This window comes from Panthera tigris, chromosome E1 (assembly GCF_018350195.1).
Source record: "Panthera tigris isolate Pti1 chromosome E1, P.tigris_Pti1_mat1.1, whole genome shotgun sequence".
NCBI lineage: Eukaryota > Metazoa > Chordata > Mammalia > Carnivora > Felidae > Panthera > Panthera tigris.
In genome coordinates, this window is record NC_056673.1 from 37,397,908 (window position 1) to 37,418,309 (window position 20,402).

Below are 20,402 nucleotides of genomic sequence, written 5' to 3' on the forward strand. Positions count from 1 at the left end.
CCAAAGAAACCAGAATCAGTTTCTAGTAACTGATGTAACTCCTCTACATCTAGTAACTGATGTAACCTAACTCCTCAGTCTGTCTACAACTACCGTCTCAGCAAGGCAGACAACAGACCAGTCCTCACTGGGGAAAGCTGATCTTTTTACAACAGCTGTTGAATGCAGACTGTGGGAACAAGATGTGTATGCCCCGGGGAGAGGCAGCACCGGTGGCTTAATCCAGAGCAGCCACTCTTTATCATATACCGTTTAGTCTCAGCCCTTTTGGCTTAAAATGTACATCAGTCTGCAGCATGTCTGAAGTGAGGTTTGGCCACATCCTATTTGCCTGAGCCCTGGATTAAGGCAAAATGAGAAGGCAAGTGCTTTCAGCAGGATCCACAGCTGGGGAGTATGGAGGAAGGGGAAGTAATCCAGGGAGGGCAGGGAAGCAGAGATGTGAAGAAACACGCTTAATGGGCACATGACCGATTGATTTCTCTGAATATATAAAAACAGTGCTTCAAATAAGCTGTTTCATCCCACTCCCCTAGATCTGTCTCAGGGGTCTCTAGATAATCCTAAATAGCAGCTAAGCGGTAGCTGCCACCAGGGAGCCAGAGGATAAGTGCAATTTTCATTTCCCCTTGGGATCAAATCCAGCTGAGCAAATGGCCCAGATGTGAAGGATTTGCTTGAAGGGCCAGGCAGAGACCATCTGCAGTGCCAGCCATGGAGCTGGATACAGGCCGAGAATTAGCCAGACCACCTCAAAGTCCTGAAGGCCGCAGTGTAGTTACCTCCGGCTTGCTCTTGTTTGACCGATCCGTCCCTCTCTAAAAACGTTGGAAAAAAGAAAATCACCATAATGAATAAGCTAGAACCCACTGCTTATTGGTCAAGAGAAAGCATTCTTTATTTTTTTTTTCCCCATGGTTTATTTCACAGCAGTGAAAGGAATCACTTTTCTGTTCCTAGCTAGACCAGACACAATGGAATTGTTCTGTTGTGCGGTTAGCAAAATTCTCACCGACTTAGGAGCGGTGAGGTTAACTAGCAGGAGCCCAGAGCAACACTACATTTTACTCCCCTGAAATCCCAGGCCAAGGGACCAGGTAAGTGGGAGAGGCTAGATATGGGAACAGGGGCATCTGGTCCCTGAATGACAAAGTTTTTCCTTTCCTTCTTTTTGGAAATGGAGCATTTTGCTACTTCTGTAAAGTCCTGAATCTGCCTACGGTATTTGTATGCAGACTCATTTTTTTCCTCCCCATTGGGTATTTGGTCCTCTCGTTTTGTCTTTTTCTTCCCCGTGAATGGCATCAGTATCTGTGCAGTTAGAGGGTGGGCTTACTGCCATCTTCAGTGCCCCTGCCCGGCTCAGCCTGTTTCCTCCCCCCACCTCACCCCTGCCAATTCTAGGGCTTTTTTGACCAGTGCTTTTCTCCTTCCTTGTTTCCCTCTGGTTAACATCCTCCTATTCCGGCACTAGGATTACTTAAGCCGGGGTAGCCTGAACTGACTTGAGAGGATAGAGCCGAGCTCACTAAGAAGAAAACTGTGTTTACATGATGCCTTTTCACCGGCCCTCAGGACAACCTGCCCTGTAGTGCTACTCTTTCTGAGGGTAATTCTTGTGCTGACTGCAAACAGGACCTTCTTTCTCGCTTCTCAGGAAGGTAACTGTTGTGGGCCTCTTGTTACTGAGCAAGCGGTTTGGAGTGCTTTCTCACATCAGAGCCAGAAATTCCCCTGCCTCCAGCTGCATGGACAAGCAGAGAGGGGTCCCATTGGTGACAGCCCTGAAAGGCTGGGAGGAGAATGAGCCAGTGAGATGAGCTTGAGACTAGCCAAAGATGGGGCAGAAGTGGGGAGGAACGATTTGAAAAAGCTAGCAAGAGGCACACTCCTTAAACTGGAGGGGGTGTCTGGAAGGGAGAACTTTCCCTTGGCCAGTGTGGGGAGGATGTGGAGCCCCTGCCTTGCCTTCTCTGCTGTCTCTGGTGTTGCTTTGGATGCCAGATGTTGATAAGGAAGTAAGAGTGCTTGATTGGCTCTACCTGAGCAGCCAACCAGAGCAGGTATGAGGATCAACACAGCAGAAACTGGAGCTCCAAAGTCAAAATGACAAGGTCTTTAAGGCATTTTGGGTACTTTTTTTGAGCCATTAAGTTTCCCCCCTGCTCTGCGCTGATGGTGTGGAACCTGCTTGGGATTCTCTCTCCCTCTCTCTCTCACTCCCTCCCCTGCTCTGTCTCTCTCTCTGTCTCTCTCTCTCTCAAAATAAATAAACTTAAGGTTTTCCCCCTGATTTATCTTTGAACTTGAGTTAAGTGGCTTCTTAAGCTTCCTGTGGTGACCTTTTATAGCATTCCTCAGACCCTAACGCTGCCAGTGCCTTGCATGGTTTATAGTTTCTTCTCAAAAAAGGGGTCTTTTTATGAGAAAATGTGGGCTGGGCACTGCTGACTTCCTTTCATCCCAAACACTGGCCTTATGAGTGTCCAGACACAGCTGTGTCGAGTCCTCTAGCTGGATGGGGGGATTTGTCAGAAGCAGAGGGTCTCGCCTTGGTTCCCTGGAGCAGGAAGAAGAGTGGGAAGTAACGAGAGGACAAGACTTTCTGTTGGGGTCTGAGCTGCACCCTTCTTGTACAATTTGTCGTCCGAATGATTGACTTCTGGCCTTCGTGGAGAGGGCAAGTGGCCAAGTGTCTTTGACTTGGCTCTTGGGGAACATGGAGGACTTGGAAAGGACTTTGGCTCTTGAAAACCAGCCACCAGATGTCTGGCCTCACCCGATGGATCTGTTACTCGCAGTCCCAAGGATAGACAGTTGGAGGGGAGAGTTCTTCATATGGAGCTATAGAAGCCACTTCTTTGTCTTCAGCGAAGGAGGAAGACTCGTGAGCCTCAGCTTCTTGGAGACTTGGCTCGTGTCCTGAAGCTCCTTGGAGTTCTCGGACCCCTTCTAGAGTAAAAGTAGTGGCTGCCTTGCTCCCCTCAGGGCGGGGGCTTTTGCTCTCTGGAAGGAAGCTACCCGGAGGTCTGTGGACTAAAAGGCATGGTGGGTTCTCAGGGGCTGGGGGGAAAAATATTTCTGTCTGAGTTGCTGTTAAAGCCAGAAGGCCAGATTCCTCAGGTGGGGCTCCGGTTCCCTCCCAATCACAGATGTCTGCCATGGTGCCCTTTATTTTATTTCCTTCTGGATCCGTGATTTCCCATCGACACAGCTCTGCCACCCTGCTCCCCATACTGCTTACTCCATGGGGACCGACTTGGGGTTGGTCAGTGTCCGGAGCATCTGGCTGGGGGAGGAGCTCCCCGGAACCTGAGCAGACTGTCGCCTGCTCTTTGCTGACTTTTGCTGCTGCTTTTGAAAAGTGTTCTTCAGTCCCCGGAGATGCCGCCTTTTGAGGGATCATCTCTCCTTGCCCTTGGGATTTTCCGTCCACCTCTTGTTCCAGTCCCCCTTCCTCAGCAGCTTCTGTCTTCGCCTCCCAAGGGCAGATGTCTGCTTCTTTAGCAGATGGAGACTCTCTTGCTTCCCACGGACACGCTTCTGCCACCTTGGCCCCCACACTGCCTGCTGCCTCCGAACTGCCTTCGCTTCTGGCAGAAGCTTGTGGGGCTGGTTGCGGAGACGGACCCCCACAATCCTGACTCTCCCAGGGACCCACCGCCTCCTGTTTCCCATCTGCCCTCTCTGGCTTTTCCTGAACTGCCACAATTTGGGGCTCTGGTCTTCCTGGGACCTTCCCCTTCTCTTGAGGTGTCCCTTTCCCATCCTGTCTTGCCATCCCTTCGTCAGGGACCCTTTCAGTCACCTCCCAGGGGCAGATATCAGCTTTGGCGCTGCCATCAGGGTTAGGATCATCCCATGGGCACACCTCAGCAAGCCTGCCCCCAACGCCAGCCAGGTCCTGAGAGCCGGCCTTAGGTGGGTCACGGCATCGACCGTCCGGGTGGGAGGAAGCACCTGCCGGGGTCATGCTCTCCCGTGGACAGACAGATTGTAGCTCTTTGCTTGCTTTCCCCCTGTCTTCAGTAGTGAATTCTCCTGCTTTTGAAGACGGGGCTTCTACTGGGGTTCTGTGTTCTGGGAAGGAGCCCATCTTTGCATCTTGCGTCAGGTCCCCTTCCTCCACTGCCTCATCCCTCGCTTGCAAGGAATGTCCCTCTTTCACGTTGCCACTCGTGCTGAGGGATGAGTCTGAGACCTCGGGGCCCTGAGCAGAGGGAGCCCTCAAGTCCTTCTCCCAAGGACAACTAGCTTCCTCTTCTTGACTCTGTTTTGTCTCCCATTTTGATCTGTCTTCTCCCAGGGAGGTGAGTCTCCCCTTTTCTAGAACTTTCTCCTGTCCTGCTGAGTCACTCCCCCTTTCTTGTTCCAATCTTGTCCCAGTAGCTCCTTCGTTCACCTCCCAGGGACAGATCTTGGCTTTCTCACTGGTAGGTGCTTCCTCCACTTCCCAGGGACACACCTCAGCTGCCCTGCACCCCACATGGTCCGTTTCCTGGAGTCCACCTTTTGGTCTGTCAGTGCCCAGAGTGTCCGAATGCTGACAGGAGCCCCCTGGATCCAAGCTTTCCCAGGGACAGGCCACCTCCCGCTCCCAGGCTGGCCCCTCCGGCTTCTTTGGAGAGGTAACAGCTATCTCGCTGGGTCCAGGACCTGCAGAAGCCTTTCCTGTGTCATTTGGAAATTTCCTAACGGCCTCAACTCCCAAAGCTCTTTCCTGCCTTGCTCCAGCACTCACCTCCCAGGGACAGACCTCAGCCTTCTCGGCACACATGGTTTCTTCCATGTCCCAGGGACAGATCTCTGCAGTTTTGCCTCCCACACTGCCTGACATGTGGAAACTGGCTTCGGCTCTACCTGTGTCTTGAGGACCTGGTTGTGGGGAGAAGCTGCCAGGGTCCACGTTCTCCCAAGGACAGACTGCTTCTGTATTTTGGAGCTGTCCCTCAGGCTTTTCCCCAGCTGCGCCGTCTTTGATTCCTGATGTTCCAGGCATTTTCTCCTCGTCCTTTGGAGGTTCTCCTGCTTTTGCCGCCTGTCCTGATGTCCAGTCCTCTCTTATTCGTTCATTTACCTCCCAGGGACAGAGTTCTGCCCTGGCAGGTGTTACTTCCCTCAGCTCTGGCCTGGGATCTTCCCATGGACATACCTGTGTTGCCCTGCTTCCTCCATTGCTGAGGAGTTGGCCACCACCTTTGGCTGAGAAATTATCTAGACACGGGCTGGGGTGCCCAGGGGCTGTGCCGTCCTGGGGACACACTGACTCCTGCTGTTGACTACTTTTCTGCATTGCTTTTCCAGTTTGTTCCCCCATCTCTCCAAAGAGCCCTTTTCTAGAGGCTTTCCCCTTTCCCTGGAGAAATTCTCCACCTGTCCCCTGACCCAGCAGTTCCTTCCCCACTACCTCATCACCCAGCTCCCAGGGACAGACCTCTGCTTTCCCGACGGGAGCATCTCCTGCCTCCCATGGACACACCTCCGAGATGCTAGTGCCCAAACTCCCGGAGCACACAGGGGTTCCCGGGGCCGGAGTAGAGACTGCTGAGGGACCCCGGAAATCTGTCCTCTCCCACCGACAAAAAGACTCCAAGTCTCCACTCAGTTTCTGTTCTTTCCAGAAGGTTGCTTTCTTGGGGGTTTCCTGCTTTTCCTGGGGAAGCTTCACTCCCTCCTGGAATGGTTTTCCATTCTCTCCTTCACATGCCTCCCAGGGACAGAGCTCTGCCTTGGTAGTGTCCGGTATACAAGCTCCTGGGCCTGTGGCTCCCTGCTGAGGCTTCTCCACCTCTCTAGCTTCTAGCCGGCCCGCTGCCTCAGACCTGCCGTCGTTTCTGTCAGAGTCCTGAGAGGCCGACCAAGAGCACAGACTCCCAGGATCGGCACCCTCCCAGGGACATACCACCTCCTGCCCCCTGACCAGCCTCTCTGGCTTTTTCCGAGCAACGACAGCCACGTTTTGGGGCCCTGACTTTTCCGACGCCTTCCTTCTCTCTTGGGAGTCATCTAGAGCTTGTTGTTGTGTCCCCTTCTCGGGGGCCCCTTCACTCACCTCCCAGGGGCAGGTCTGGGCCTTGTTGCTACTGTCAGGCTGGCTTGCTTCTGACTGGGCGACTTCCCTGGGGCATACCTCTGGCGTCCTGCGGTCAGCACTGCCCATGGGCTGGAGGCCAGCTCTGGGCGGTTCCTGCCAGCCCACGGGGGCTTCTTTTGCTCGCTCGGCAGTTTTGTCCCCGACTGTGCCCTGCCTGGCTTGCCTCAGGGCAGCAGACCCCGCTTTACCGTCTCTCTCTACTTTTGCCTCCCCGGGACCTTGGGATGCCCTCCTGCCTCTCTCTTCTTGTTCCCTGCTGCCCTCCTGGTGGTAGACTTGGAGCATTCTGCTGGTGTGAGCGTTCTGTTGGTTCTGGAGAGTCTCCTCATCGTCACAGGGTGCGAGGGCGGCCTGCTTACTCACGGCCTTGGGCCGGCCTAGCCTGGGAGATCGGGGGCAGGCCCCCACGCCCTCTCCCGAGGCTCTGCCCTTCTCCTCCGGCTCAGGACTCCCTTCCCCGCTCTCCTTCTCTCTGTGAGTGCTCCGAGAACGGGTCAGAGCTTTGATAGCCAGGCCGAGACTGTGCATGGAACCCTGCTGAACAGGGGTCTTGAGGCTGTGGGATTTAGAGAAGACCTTGGACTTGTCTTCGTCCCCCTCACCGGCTTCCCCTTGGAGACGTCCATCCTCTGTGGCCATCCCACTCTCCCCCGTCCCTCTTCTCTCAACTGCAACCGAGAGGGCCCTCCAGAGCTTGGCCCGAGCCGGGGCAGGGGAGTGGTTGCCTCGCTCTGGCCCCGCGGGGCCCTCTGGAGCTACATTTCCTTTCTTGACCGGCAGTTCTGCATTCTCCCAGGGGCAGATGAAGGTGAGCAAGCTGGGGCTCTGGGGGGGTACTGGGACTGGTGCCAGGGCGGGCAGCGGGGTCGGGGCTGGGGCTGGAGCCGGCATCAGAGCGGGAGCCAAGGTGGAGGTGGGGGAGAGCATCCTCGGCTCTCCCAGGCAGGCCCCGGACAGGGCCATGATGGGTGTGGAGACCTGGTGCCGGACGGGCGGGTGAGGCAGCCTTTTCGTGGCCTCCTCCTGAAGCCTCCCGGCGGCGGCGGCATGGGAGCCGTGCACACTGCGGCTCTTGGCAGGGGAAGGTGGGGCTGACAGGGGCGCCCCTCGAGCTCGCTCCGGCCTCCTGGCCGATGGCCTCCTCACTGGGCTGGCCGAGGCTGCCTCGGCCTTCTTCCTCTCCTCTCGCTCCTTCGCCAGCCGATAGGTCTCCTCCAGGTAGGCCTGGCTGGCTACGAGCAGGGCCTGTTCCCTGGAGCCCGCCACCACGCTGAGCGACTTCTGCAGCGACGCGGGCCGGGCCCGGGGCAGCCTGTCGCCCACCGTCAGGTTGTGGGCGCTGGCCGACCTGAAGCCCAGGCCCGGGGGCCCCTCCGCCGCCTCCCGGCTCTCCCTGCTTTCCCGCGAGGCCTTCATGGCCAGCTTCCTCCTCAGCAGCGAGTCGAGGAGCGGCGGGTCCTGCTCGCGGCGGCGGCTGTGGCGGTCGTGGTCGTAGGCGCTGCGGGACTTGCGCAGGGCCGGGGGCCCCTCGGCGTCCTGGAGGCTGGAGCTGAGCAGCCGGCGGCGCGAGGAGCCGGGCAGGCTGCCGAGGCTGGGGGAGCCCGAGTCCCGGGAGTGCTGGCGGGCCAGGGCCTCCGGGAACTCGGCCAGGCACCTCATGAAGGAGCGGCCCAGGCCCTGGCGCCAGCTGCCCCGCTTCTTGGGCAGGTGCGGGTTGTTGGCGGCCATCTCCTTGGTCTTGTGGACCTCTAGCTGGGCGTAGAGCTTCTTCAGCTCGTCCTGCGGGAAGGGGAGGAGGGGGGAGAGCAGAGCCCCTGGTCAGATGCACGGCTAAGCTCTCTCCATCCCCCTGGGGGCTGTCCTGCCTCCCCCTCGGCCGTTATTTGGACCACTGTCTCTGCACATCTCTTTCCCACCAAGCTGTGTTCCCTCCCTGCTTTGCACACTCTCAGAATTCGCCTGTTCTCTCCCAGCCAGGTCCTCTCAGACCCAAGGATGCAGGGTGCACCCCTTTCTCTGGGGGCGCTGTCATCTGATGGGAAGCCACCGGCTTGGGGGGTGGGAAACCTGGGTTTGAGGCCGGTGACCCATCATGTGCCTGGAGGCTATTTCTAGAGCTCTCTGTCTCTCTGCCTTTTTTTTTTTTTTTTTTTTCATTCATTTTGGAGAGACAGAACGTGAGTGGGGGTTGGGGGAAGCGGCAGAGAGAAGAAGACAGAATCAGAAGCAAGCTCCAGGCTCTGAGCTGTCAGCATAGAGCCTGACACGGGGCTCGAACTCAGGAACCGTGAGATCATGACCTGAGCCAAAGTCGGACACTTAACCGACTGAGCCACCCAGGCTCCCCTCTCTCTGCTTCTATGGATGGGTTCAATCCGTCAAGCAGCCGACGTCCAACTTCAGCTCAGGTCATGATCTCGCGGTTCAAGAGTTCAAGCCCCGCATTGGGCTCTGTGCTGACAGCTCAGAGCCTGGAGCCTGCTTCAGATTCTGTGTCTCCCTCTCTCTCTGCCCCTCCCCTGTTCGTGCTCTGTCTCTCAAAAATAAACAAACATGGAAACATATTTTTTAATTAAACACACACAAGAAAAGAACCGGCCACCTACTGTTAGGTTCCTTAAGAGGATCACATGAGCTCCTCAATGGTGTGAAAAGTGTCATATTCAGGTGCAAGTGAGGGAATGGGACTTTGAGAGTCTTACACTTTTGGGTTTCTCCCCAGAGCCAGCATCGGGAGAGAGACTGGGTGCTGTTCCACAAAGCGGGGGGCCCAAGGCAGCACTGCTGTGGCAGCGCACCCCCATACTCTCTGGCCTCCCTGCTCGACTGGGGCCTCAGGTCAGCCTCTTCCCAGGGGAGCAGAGCCCAGAGGGTGAGGAGGACATGGGGGAAAGCCAGGCAGAGACACTTGGGACAAAGAGGGAATTGGGAGATGCAAACAAGTCAGGAAGCCCCGTGGAGATAGAAGGAATGGACAGATGGCTTCCCGAGATTGTTAACCACACCTTAGGTTTTATCAGACAACGGGCTTAGACCACCAAGTTTCCTTATTTCCTACCCACTGAGCCTCTCATTGGGGTTCCGTGACTATGACCCTCCTAAGCAGAAAAAGAAGAGTAAAGATGCTCTCCCGAGGTAAGACTCAGGAAGAACTCCCTCTAAGACCGCCAGGTCCAGGGAATGGGTATCCTGTTGTGGAAATCTCTGGTAGCCGCTAACTGCCTGAACTACCCAGCCCCATAGCTGGCCCTGGGGTCACCCGCAGCTCGAGTGTAATGGGGACTGAGAGGCTTCTTAATCTGCCCCTCATCATGCCTCTGCTGAGTGGGGGTGGAGCTCCACTCATGGGTCTGCGGCCTGGGCCACAGGGACTTTGGGGGTCTTTCCACTTGGGTGGTTTGTGACCTCATCTGAATAGAGTCAGGGGAAAGCAGCTTAGGGCAATGGTGGAGAAGGGAGGGAGGCAGGTCTTAGAGGGAGGGAAAGTTGGGGACAAGAGGGGACCTGCAGTGGTACCCAGCCCAGATGGCAGGGCAGCAGCGATCCTGGCCCAGTCCCGAAAAGCTAGCATCCAAAGGAGGCAAGGAGGGCGGCGCATACCCGAATGTCTCCGGGGTCCAGGCTGCGCTCGCTCCAGGCCGAGGCGATGCTGCTGTCCAGGTAGGAAGCTGACCGCTGGAGGTCCAGCTCGTCCTCATACACCTCATCCACAATCTCCTCTCGGGGAGGAGCCCCCGGCTTCTGGAACTGGCCAGGGTGGGTGTGACAGGGAAAAAGAGTCAACTTCGCTTCCTGTTCACGCCTATTCCCACCTGCCTCATGAAATCCAATCTTCACAGCCTCTCTAATTTGCAATTCTGAGGGCATGGAGACTTTTGCTCCCCCTCATTCTCCCTGAGTTTCTCTAGCTCAGAGACCGGGGAGGGGAGGTCCTGAGCCCCTGCCCCCACAATTCCTAGCCATGTCCTTCAGCTCCCCAACCCATCCCTCTGTAGCTGCTTCTAAGATGATTTTTCAGAGTCCACCAAACGAAACTGCCAGTTGTGTTACAAGGACCCCTACAGTCCTAGCTCTTATTTCCTTTGCCCTGAGATTCGAGGCGGAGAGATACAATAGCTTCCCCCCCGACCCCCACCCCAAGTGGGCTTCCACTCAGCGCGCCCTGTGGCTCCGCCCTCTCACCCCCGGGTGTCATCCTCACTCTGACCTGGAGAGGGCGCTGAGGCAGCAACAGATCCACGGCGCGCCCCTTACAAAGGGGCTGGGGTCTGGCTCACAGCCAGGAGGGGCAAGACCTCACCTTAGGAATGAAGATCAGAGCCAGCGTGGTGGTGACCGTGCTGTGGGTGTGGAAGAAGAAGAGGAGCAGAGTCCAGTCCGGGTGCAGGGAGGGAACCAGCACAAATCTGAGGGTGGGAGGGGAGGGGAATGAACGTTACCGGTGGGTGGGAGGGAGTGGCCTGTTCCCTCTCACCTGTCTCACTGGCTCACCTCCCAGCCTGAGCCCTGATCTCCGTGGGGGTTCTGGGTGGGTTGGAAAGGGCAATTTTCCTTCTTCCTGCCCTCTCTTCGGATGTAGGTCCCACTTCAAGCTCACGTTAACCCCCACCTCCGAGAAGCCCTCCCAGACTCTTCTCTGGTTGCCTAGAGCACAGACTTGCCCTCCACACCTCTGTGATGGGCTGTCCCGTGGGTCGATTCTGCCTGTACCACAGGGCCAAGTCCTCGCGGACCCTCATAGCAGGCCTGTTGCTGGATCGGCTGACGTGGGAGGGTGGTGGGGAAAGGCAGGGAGAATTGAGCACGTGTGGGAAGGAGCATGGTGGAGGTGCCGGAGACGGGGCTTGGGAATAGGAGAGGAGTTAGGAGTGCGCATGCTTCCTCTTTTTTGGGTGTCGGGTGAGACACGGGGTGCAGGAAGGGTGTCTGCGGGGTAGGGAGAGAGCTACAGATGGGAGGCCTTCCTCGCCTTGCCAAGGCATAGCTGTGCTGCGAGGATGGCTGTGGGATGGGGTTCCCTGGCCTGGGAGAGGCAAGGAGTGGTGCGAGGGTGGGAGGGGTGGCGGGTAGGAGGGCCCGTGCTCACCTGGCTGCATGGAAGGCCGCAGAGAACAGCAGCTCATTGTGCAGGGCGATGCCCATGTAGCGCGGCTCATGGAAGGCCGAGGGGACAGCTCGGGTGGCGTAGCAGAGGAAGCTGCCCCAGCACAGGAGCAGCATCTCGGCTGTGGGAGAGCAGGGGCCACCGAGTCAGGCACCGCCTCAGCAGCCCCTTTCTCTGTCGGGTGTGCTGGGGGGAGCCCGGGCCAGGGGTCTGGGGACAAGGCAGGGGGACTAGGTCAGGAGCACCGCCCCCCCCCTCCCCACCCCGGAGGTGCAGGGCTGAGGGCCAGAGTGAGGCGGGCTCGGCGGGAGCAGCTCACCCACTACCATGATGTAGTCCCAGCGGTCGTGGCGGCACAGGTAGAAGTGGCGGCCTGCGAGAGTGTGGCCTCGGGTCACCAGGGGCGTGTGGATGCCTCGTTCCAGGGCCCCCACCGTCCACACGGCCAGGAAGCCCAGCACTAGCAGCAGGAGCAGCCCCAGACGCTGCAGCAGCCGCCCGTTGCTCAGGTGGGGGCCCCGCTGGGCCGTTCGGGACAGAAACAGCTGGAGCACCCTACAGGGGTGTGGGGCATAGGGGGAGGACCAAGGAGAGGGGGGCCAGGTCTCTGGCCTCTGTCCGTGGCTTCCTTCCCCTCCGTAATACCCATCCTCCTGTCCCTTCCATGGTGTGCTGCCTCCCCACCCCACAGAATGTTGCATGCTGGGGAGGGCTACGGTGACAGGGGCAGGCCTGGGGGGTGGGCCGCGCACAGGGGAGTGGAGCTGGCCGGGAAGAACTCCACTCTGTTCCAGATGAGCTGGGGCAGCCCGGAGTGAGCAGCATGAGAGCAAGGTCTGCCCCAGACCCTACCTATAAAGCTTGAGTATAATGGTGCCGTAGACAGTGGCAAAACCCAGCAACCGGACCCAGCGGAGAACGATGCAGCGGAAAACACTGGGCTTGAAGTACAGGATGAACACCTGGGCGGGTGGGGGGGGGGGGGGGGGGGGGAGGGGACAAAAATAGCTGCTCTTAGCTGCACTTCCTCTTCAAAAAAAAATGTTTTATTTATTTTTGAGAAAGAGTGTGAGCGGGGGAGGGGCAGAGATGGGGTGGGGAGGGACAGAAGATCCAAAGAGGGCTCTGTGCTGACAGCAGTGAGCTGATGCAGGGCTTGAACTCACAAACCGTGAGCCAATGACCTGAACCGAAGTCAGACGCTCAACAGACTGGGGCACCCAGGTGTCCCCACCACTGTACTTCCTCTAATGTGCTAGGCCTCTGCTAAGCCCATTGCTGACCTTCCTAACAGCCTTGCAATAGAGGCATCATCACCTCCCTTCTGCAGAGGAGCGGCTCAAGTATCAGAGAGGTTAGGTAAATTGTCCTATGTCACACAGTAAGTCATAGGGCTCTTTTTAGCCTGGACTCTTTGGCTCCAGAGCTCACTAGGCCAGCCTGCCATTTGTAGGTATGAGTATGCGGATTTGGAGGTCTCTGAATCTCCCCAAGAGAGCAGAAAGGAGGAAGGATTCTGGGTTGTGGAGGGCGCCAGCCAGGGATGAGGCGGGGCCAGACTCTGGCCACAAACTCACAGGGAAGTAGAGAAGCAGGGATCCAAAAAGGATGGTCTCCAGCAGGACAACTCCAGAGGCTCGGATCCTCTGTGAACCCAGGAAAGAGAGAGGCATATAAGCAGGGCAGTGGGAGGACAGAGGCTGGACGATGGTGGGAGGAGAGTCTCAGGCCTTTTTTAGGGGTCACTTTTACTGGCCTTGAACCAAGGCCTTGCCTTGGAACATCAGCTCCGCCCTCTCCGCCCACAGCCACGGCCCCACTCCCACCACAGGCTCTTAGCTCCGCCACGCTAAGCAGGGTCCAGGTGGCACAAAGGTCGAGTCCCCTAGCCCCATGCCTCTCCCAATCCCAGCCTGGGCCTCGCTGGAGACCTGGGCTCAACTCACAAGTTGTTGGAGCTAGAAGGGATCTCACACGTTCCCTCGAAACTTTGGGTCAGACCAATTCTTTGTCTAGGTGACCCCTTCTCTGTCTGGTAACCATTTAGCTGACCCTCAGGCCTGGCTCAAGCGTCCTGTTCTCCGGAAAGTCTCTCCCGGACCATCTTCGGCAGGACAACTGGGGCCTTTCTCTGAGCTGCCACAGCTATACCAATACCCACTTTCCCCCCTCGCCTCTGTTTTGCTGCGCTTTTTCCTTACTTGCCTGCTTCCTCCTTTCAACTGGGAGCCCCACGAGGGTCCAGATCACTTCTCCCTAGTACCTACACTGTGTTTTGAGTCAAGTCCAATGCCTCCATTTTCCAGGTGAGGAAACAAATCTAAGGCAGCGAGGTCACTTTGCCTAATGTCACACAGTGGGTGAGTTGAAGAATTCAGACCAGAACCCATTTCTTCTGAGCTCTAGTCTTAGGTAGTCTCTGGTCTCCAGTTGATGCTGGGGACTCGAGGTGGGAAGGACGCGGGTAGGGCAGAGACGTGGGGCCTTGCTTGCCTTGCTTCGGCGGCAGCGGTAGGAGGCCAGCATGCTCAGGAAGACGGCCAGCATGCAGCTGGCCTGGCAGGCCAGGACCGCGGCCCGCAGCGCCAGAGCTTCCTCCACCAGGCACGGCGTGGCATCCACGCAGCTGGTGCAGCCCTCGGCACACGGCCGGCACCGCAGCAGCCTCCCAGAGCTGCCCTGAGGGGACCCGAATTGCCCAGTAGGCTGGGCGGCACTCTCTTCTAACCCTATAAAGAACAAGATGGGTGCAAGGAGAGGGGCATGGCCCGGGGCATCCCAGCCTGCTCTCGCACGGGTCACCGTAGCCCTCTCCCTCTCCGTCCGGTGGTCTGTCACCGCCGGGGCAAGGGCTGGGAAGGGGAGGAATGAGGAAGTTGGATATTCCCAGGGGAGGACAGGGTACTAGGAAGAGGTGATGCCAGGCTAGGGTTCGTTGCAAGGTCAACTTGCATCAGCTTGGCATGTTGTGGGGTCATTTTCAGAAGGCGCAGACACCCCCAAGTTGGACCCTGCCTGCCTCTCCTGCTTCTCTTGACCTTCTGCCCTTGCCCCACAAGTCTCCTCCCAGCCTGCCTTTTTCCCTCAGGTGCCCCGTCCGCCCGACCCAGGCTGACCCTCACCACAATGACCCTCACCACAATGAACATACCCCCGGAGTGGCTTGCCCCGTAGAAGCCGGGTCGGCAGCGGCACAGGTAGTGGCCAAGGACAAAGCCCTGACTCTCCAGGGGGACACACTGTGGGGATGACAAACATGATAGGTATTTATATGGGGATTTCCCTTTTGGGAAGAGGTGGAGGGTACGTGTACCTTCCAATCCACGGCCCCTGGTCCATACGAGGGGCCCCTCCCTACCAGAAGTCCTCCCTAGTCCTTAGGAAGCCTTCCCTCCCTGGAAGCCCTACTCTAGCCCCGCGGTTACCTCTTTTCAACATAGAGTTTGGGGACAGATCACCCTTTTATTCTGACTCGCAATGACAGGAGCCATACAGGTCTCATTTCCTAGTGCCCAGCTGTCGGAGCGAGGGGCTGGGCGAGGTAGAATTTGGGAGAGAACTCGGAGTCCGATCGCACCTATGTGCCTACATCCTGCTTCAAAGGGTCCCCATCAGCCTCCCCCTTTGGCTCACAGGTGAGTTGAAAAGGCCCCCACAGAGGAGCAGTTTCCCCTACCAGGTGCCATCTGGCTTTGGCACAGGACTGCTTTCCCCAGCCCTAATGCCAGGCTAATGCCAGGCCAGTGGGATGCCAAGGCCAGCTCTTTACTCCACCTTCACCCATTGATGTTTGCCCAGCAGGGGACCGAGCAGACCTCAGAGCCAGGCAGGGAAGAGGAGCACGTGGATGAGGTCAGCTCTGCTGCAGGGGGTGGTTAGGGACAGACAGCAGTGGGATCAAGGAAGGGGTTCACCCTGGGAGATTCCATATCTGGCACCTTTCACCTAGAAAAGTTGGAGGGTGGTGCTTCTGAAATTGGGGCCCAGCTTCCCTTCCTGCCCGGGGCCCTAGAACACGCTCTGTTTTTGCCACAGTCTGCAGAGTCAGACAAATGCGTACGGAGACGAGCTGTGGCTGGGTTTAATAACGCACCGAATAATGGCGGCCCTTCTCCATCCCTGGACTTACAGTCTCAAACACATGTGCCCTGAAGAGCAACGGATGCCCAAACCCGCCCCACCTCCCAGCAGCCTGCAGGGCTCGCCTTGGCTCCGCTTCAGCCTAGGAACAACATGCAGTCGAGTGCAACCGTGGAGCGGATTAGTTCACTGGCCTCCCAGTTTCCCAGCCCTTGGCTTTCAGGATTACCAGCCATCGCTTTCCATCATCCAGATTCTCCTGCATCCATGGCTTTGATTCTGCCGGCATCTGGCTTTGGTTCCATCACCTTTACTGGTCCCAGAGCTCTTGAAGCTCCTTCTTTGGTTAGATTTCTCCCCTACTCCAACCAACCATTACACTTGGATCAACAAACACCAACAGAGCATCCTTTGTGGGTCAGAAGGAACCCAGAGCTCTGTCGACAAGGAGAATGTAGTCCAGGAGAAGGAAAGGGGATGACTAATAGGGGCTCAGGTTGCAGTCCTGGGGATGGATGCTGGAGCACCCCGTACCAAAAGGGAGAGGCACACTGAGATTTCAAAGGAATGAGGGTGGCTGTCTCCAGTGGGAGGTGGGGAGTAAGCTGTAAGTGTCCTCACTGTTTTTTTAATGTACGCTCTACGCCCACTGTGGGGTTTGAACTCAAGACCCCGAGATCAAGAGCTGCATGCTCTACCGACTGAGCCAGCCAGGAGCCCGGTCACTTTCTTTTTCAATGTTCACATATATATAATATATATATATAAATCTATATTTATATATATAATATATATTTATATATATTGTATATTTATATATAGATTTATAAATATATATAATTATATAAAATTTATATAAATACCAATATATAAATGTTCACATATATATAAACATTATATATATATAAATGTTCATATATACATATATTTGATGGCTCCGAGCTGTCAGCAAAGAGCCAGACCCGGGGCTCGAACTCACACACTGTGAGATCGTGACCTGAGCTGAAGTCGGATGCTCAACCAACTGAACCACCCAGGCGCCCTCAATGTTCATATTTTTGATTATTCATTCAACCTTAAGCGCTATTGCGTATCAAGCCGGGGGAGTTGGGAATTTCTCAGAAATGACCATCAATGCATCCTCCTTTCTGAATTTTCTTCTTCCTCTTTTTTCTTTCTTTCTTTCTTTTTTTTTTTTTTTTTTTTTAGTTTCTGTTTTTTATTGAAAGACAGTTGACAGTAAGTGCCCTCACTTTTAACAAGCCTGGTATCCCATCTCTGTTTATCTCATCACTAGGGATTCCCCCGAGGCCCTGAGAGGCTGGTAGACTTTTGTCAGCTACTCCTGGGAGCTGGGTGGTGGCAGTGACGGGAAAGGGGAAGGGAGGCAGGACCCTAGCGCCCCACCCCACGTCACCATCCTCCTTATCCTTACCTGGGTGCTGTTGAGGTCACACAGGTGTGTGTTAGAGTACCAGCCCGGCCCATTGGCACACTGATTGATGTCCACGCTCTGAAGATCGACGATCATCTGCACCTGCCCCCTAGGGCAGTGAATTGGCAGTTAGGGGTACCATGAAGGATGCCAAGGTGGACGTGTGTCCTTGGGCCCCAGACTAGGGAGGAATGCAAGCTTTGCAACCTTTAGCCTAGTGGCTGCAGTGTGTCAGGAGAGAGGGCAGGGCTGCATTCCATGTCTCTAGAGCTATTAATCCTCACTGTTTCTGTGGGCAACGATCTGCTTTCCTGGAGGGTTGTCCCCCCAACATCCCTCGGCTTTTCAACATCCTGGCATGTCCTGGTTTCTATCAATGGGTGGAGGGAGGGGGCATGTCAAGACATGTGGGAGCGGGGGCTCTGATGATCTGTCTGAAGGGGATCTTCACACTTCTCCACTGCATGGACACACACACACACACACACACACACACACACACACACACAGAACTCAGCTCTTAACCACACCCCCCACACTCTGCCCAAACCAGATCTGAATTGATCACAGCAAAGGAACTGTGGAATGGAGCTGCCTGGCCCAAGGGCTCCCCACCCCTGCTCTGGGCTGAGCGGGGGAGAGCGCTGGCTAGGAGCCAGGCTGCTGGCTGGCACGAGGGAACCCTGCTAGGAGCAATGAATGGGGACACATAGCTGGGAAAACAATGTTGATTGTCGCATGCCTTGCAGTTCTGTGTTCATTTGCTGCCTCCTTCCCACCAGGGCTCCCAGTGACCTCTTTATTCTGAAGGAGAAAGTCGGTTATTTGAAGAGTACCAGTCAGGACAGGCAGGACTGGAACCCACTTGATCTAAGAGTATAGCCATTGGGAGTGACCCTGGGGACCTGGCCTAGACAGAAAGGGCAATGGTTCCAAGCTTCCCCACCACCCCCGCCCCCGCCCCCCAAAGAACTTTTCCTCCCTTGGAGAAGTCTCCTTTTACAGTTCTAGACGGCTAGAGAGCAGCAGGTTTGGCTCCTGGAGTGCCCGCCTGGCTCTTCTGAGACGTCTCGTGCCTGGGCCATCACTGTCATCCACATCAAGCCTTCCCCTGCTTTCTCCCCACTACTCAGACGTGGACGCCGAGACCTATGCCCTGCTACATCCACACGTCCATACGCACACATGCGTATCCCCACATGTAAGTGGATTGATTCATACACGCTATGTCACTATGTATACTCGCACCTGTGTGTGCTAACAGTTACAGAATCCCAGAGTCAACTGCAAATACACACAGCTGAATGCGAATACGCACATCTGTGCCCCCCAGATACGTATGCGTGTGCCAAATGGCCCACGCACAGCTGGCTGGACTCGAGCCCCCCACCCCCACATACCCACAAACGCGTCGAACACTGCACAAACGTACTTACCTGACCTCTGGGCTGAGGTCTGGCTTGAGTCCATAGAAGGTGGCAGAAAGCGTGATAAGCCAGCCAGGACGGAGCCGGCCGGCCTGGCATTCCAGAAAGGGGGGAGATAGCTTCACATGCTGCATGTCTCCCACATAGCCGTCCCCCTGTGGCCACTTGGGGCTGCCGAGGCTCCCTAGGTCATTGGTCAGCACCCGCTTCTGCAGTGCAGAGGTGTCCGGGGCCCCGGTTGGGCTCTCCTCCTGTACCCTGCTTCCAGACAAGTCCTGAAGGATGGTCTCCTCCCCTATCCGGGTGGCCTGCAGGGCCAGCTGCAGGTGGCTGGCCCCTGGTGGAGGGTTAAAGATCAGGAAAGCCCGGTACGCCCTTGGGTCCCCCTCGGCCACGCTGCGGACCAGTGCCTGGTACCACTCCACATCCTCTTCCACACTGGACTCGCGGATGTCGTTGGCTTGTAGCAGCATGTTGAGGAAATTGGCAGCCTGGGCAAGGGTGCCCGCTGCCCTCCACAGGACTGGGGGGAGCCCTGGTCTGGCTCCTGCACCGTGGGCTTCGTAGCGCTCAGTGCAATTAGCCCCTGACAGCTGTTGGGCATCTCCAGAGTAGAGAAAAGCCAGGGCTGCCTCAGCCCCCTCTGGGGGTACCCACATAGGTACAGAGCCCGGCTTGACTTGGGAGGACAGTGGCGGCAGAGAGCGGAGGGGCCGTGGGTCCCCCAGAGCCCAGCTGCAGAAGAAACAGCAGCCCAGCAGCCCCCATACGGGGTGGGGCACGACCACTGCCCTGGTGCCCATCTTCGGGGCAGCTCTCGGGGACCCCGGGGTCCAGGCTGCCTGGGGGATCAGCAGGCTCAGGAGAGCCCAGGCAGAGGCTGGCTGGCTCCCAGCCCTCTGTCCTGGCTTTCTCTCTTCCTCTCTCTCTCACACTGGGCTGTCTTGCCTGTTTTTCCTTCTAACGTCATCAGCAGGCTTCTGGATGTAGGCATGAGGGCTCTGCCCTTCCTCTTCAGTGTGACCCCCCCCCATTGGAAACCCTCTTAATCCTGGCACCACCCCTCTTCCCTCCTCCTCTCATCCAGCATCTAGGCTCCCTCCCCCCACTCCCCACCCTACATCAGCTCCAGAGAGACATAAATGGGAGGGGAGAGGAAGAGACCAGTTGTTCTCTCCCTCCCTCCTCCCTCCCTCTGCCCTTTGCTCCATTAGGAGAGATGGGCAAATCCTGGATGGGGTGCCATAGCAACCACAGATGAGCTCGTGCCCCTCTCTCCACCCCTCTGCTCCACTCAGCCTCCTGGCAACAATTGCGACGGGCACGATAAAGGGCCAAGCTGCAGGTCCTGGCAATCTGCTGTGGCTGCCCGTATCCCCCTGACACCGTGCTGCCGAACTGGAATTTGAGATTGGGGGTGGCAAGGGTGGGGAAGAGAGCCTAATATAACTACAGTCAATCTTTGTACAAACGGTGGCAGTTTATTAAGTGTTTTTCATGTACGTTATCTCAATGAATCTTCCCCACAGGCACGTAAGTAGGGTCAACATCCTCATCCCCATTGCACAGATGCAGACACTGAGGCTCAGAGACTCACCCAAGATCACATAGATGCTCACTTTAAGTTGAGACTCAGGGACGCCTGTGTGGGCTCAGTCAGTTAAGCGTCCGACTCTTGGTTTAGGCTCAGGTCATGATCTCGCGGTTCGCGGGTTCGAGCCCCTCATCGGGCTCCGTGCTGACACTGCAGAGACTGCTTGGGATTCTCTCTTTCTCCCTCTCTCTTTCTCAAAATAAATAAATAAACTTAAAAAAAAGTTGAGACTTAAACCCAGACTTCTGACTCTTCACGCTGCCCCCCATCAAACCCACCACGACCTTGTTGTTCAACCTTAGAGACCTTAATAAAGCGTCCTTCCCGAGGAGTAAATCAAGGCCCAGAGAGGTAAAGACTTCCCCTAGGAGCGCTCGGTTGTTCATGACAGAGTAGGGGCCTCCGCGAAGTCTTCACCTCCACACTGGGGGGAGCCTTTCTTCTCCAGCACCACGGAGGTAACAACCACAGCCAATGGGTGTGTGTGTGTGTGTGTGTGTGTGTGTGTGTGATGGGGACAGGGAGAAGAGAGCGAACAACGTTTTGCTTCTGCTTCTTCCCCTTTCATTTTGTCATCCTAAGTCCTGTCTCCTCCCTTCCTTCATGAAAACTGTGCCTAACCCCTCTTGCTCTTCCCGGGTTTCTTACCCCTCACATCCTTCCCTACG

General features: G+C 56.5%; 1 protein-coding gene across 1 annotated transcript; it reads right to left on the reverse strand.

Annotated features, from left to right (window-relative positions):
• Positions 1-308: 308 nt before the first annotated feature.
• On the reverse strand, positions 309-18,948 carry GPR179 (G protein-coupled receptor 179). Its single transcript, XM_042967264.1, has 11 exons — positions 18,150-18,948; positions 16,714-16,822; positions 14,350-14,437; positions 13,692-13,927; positions 12,776-12,844; positions 12,051-12,160; positions 11,518-11,753; positions 11,181-11,319; positions 10,395-10,500; positions 9,695-9,841; positions 309-7,873 (listed from the first exon to the last, which is right to left on the reverse strand). Exons 1-11 carry the CDS (start codon positions 18,941-18,943, stop codon positions 2,792-2,794), a joined length of 7,116 nt encoding a protein of 2,371 aa, XP_042823198.1. The 5' UTR covers positions 18,944-18,948; the 3' UTR covers positions 309-2,791.
• Between the last annotated feature and the right edge of the window lie 1,454 nt (positions 18,949-20,402).

Excerpts from the sequence above, each read along its gene's own strand:
- GPR179 (XM_042967264.1), bottom strand. The coding sequence starts at position 18,943 with ATGGGCACCAGGGCAGTGGTCGTGCCCCACCCCGTATGGGGGCTGCTG. Across the intron at positions 16,823-18,149 it reads GACCTCAGCCCAGAGGTCAG|GGGGCAGGTGCAGATGATCG; the intron begins GTAAGTACGTTT and ends TCACTGCCCTAG. Across the intron at positions 12,845-13,691 it reads ACCGCTGCCGCCGAAGCAAG|AGGATCCGAGCCTCTGGAGT; the intron begins GCAAGCAAGGCC and ends CTGGGTTCACAG.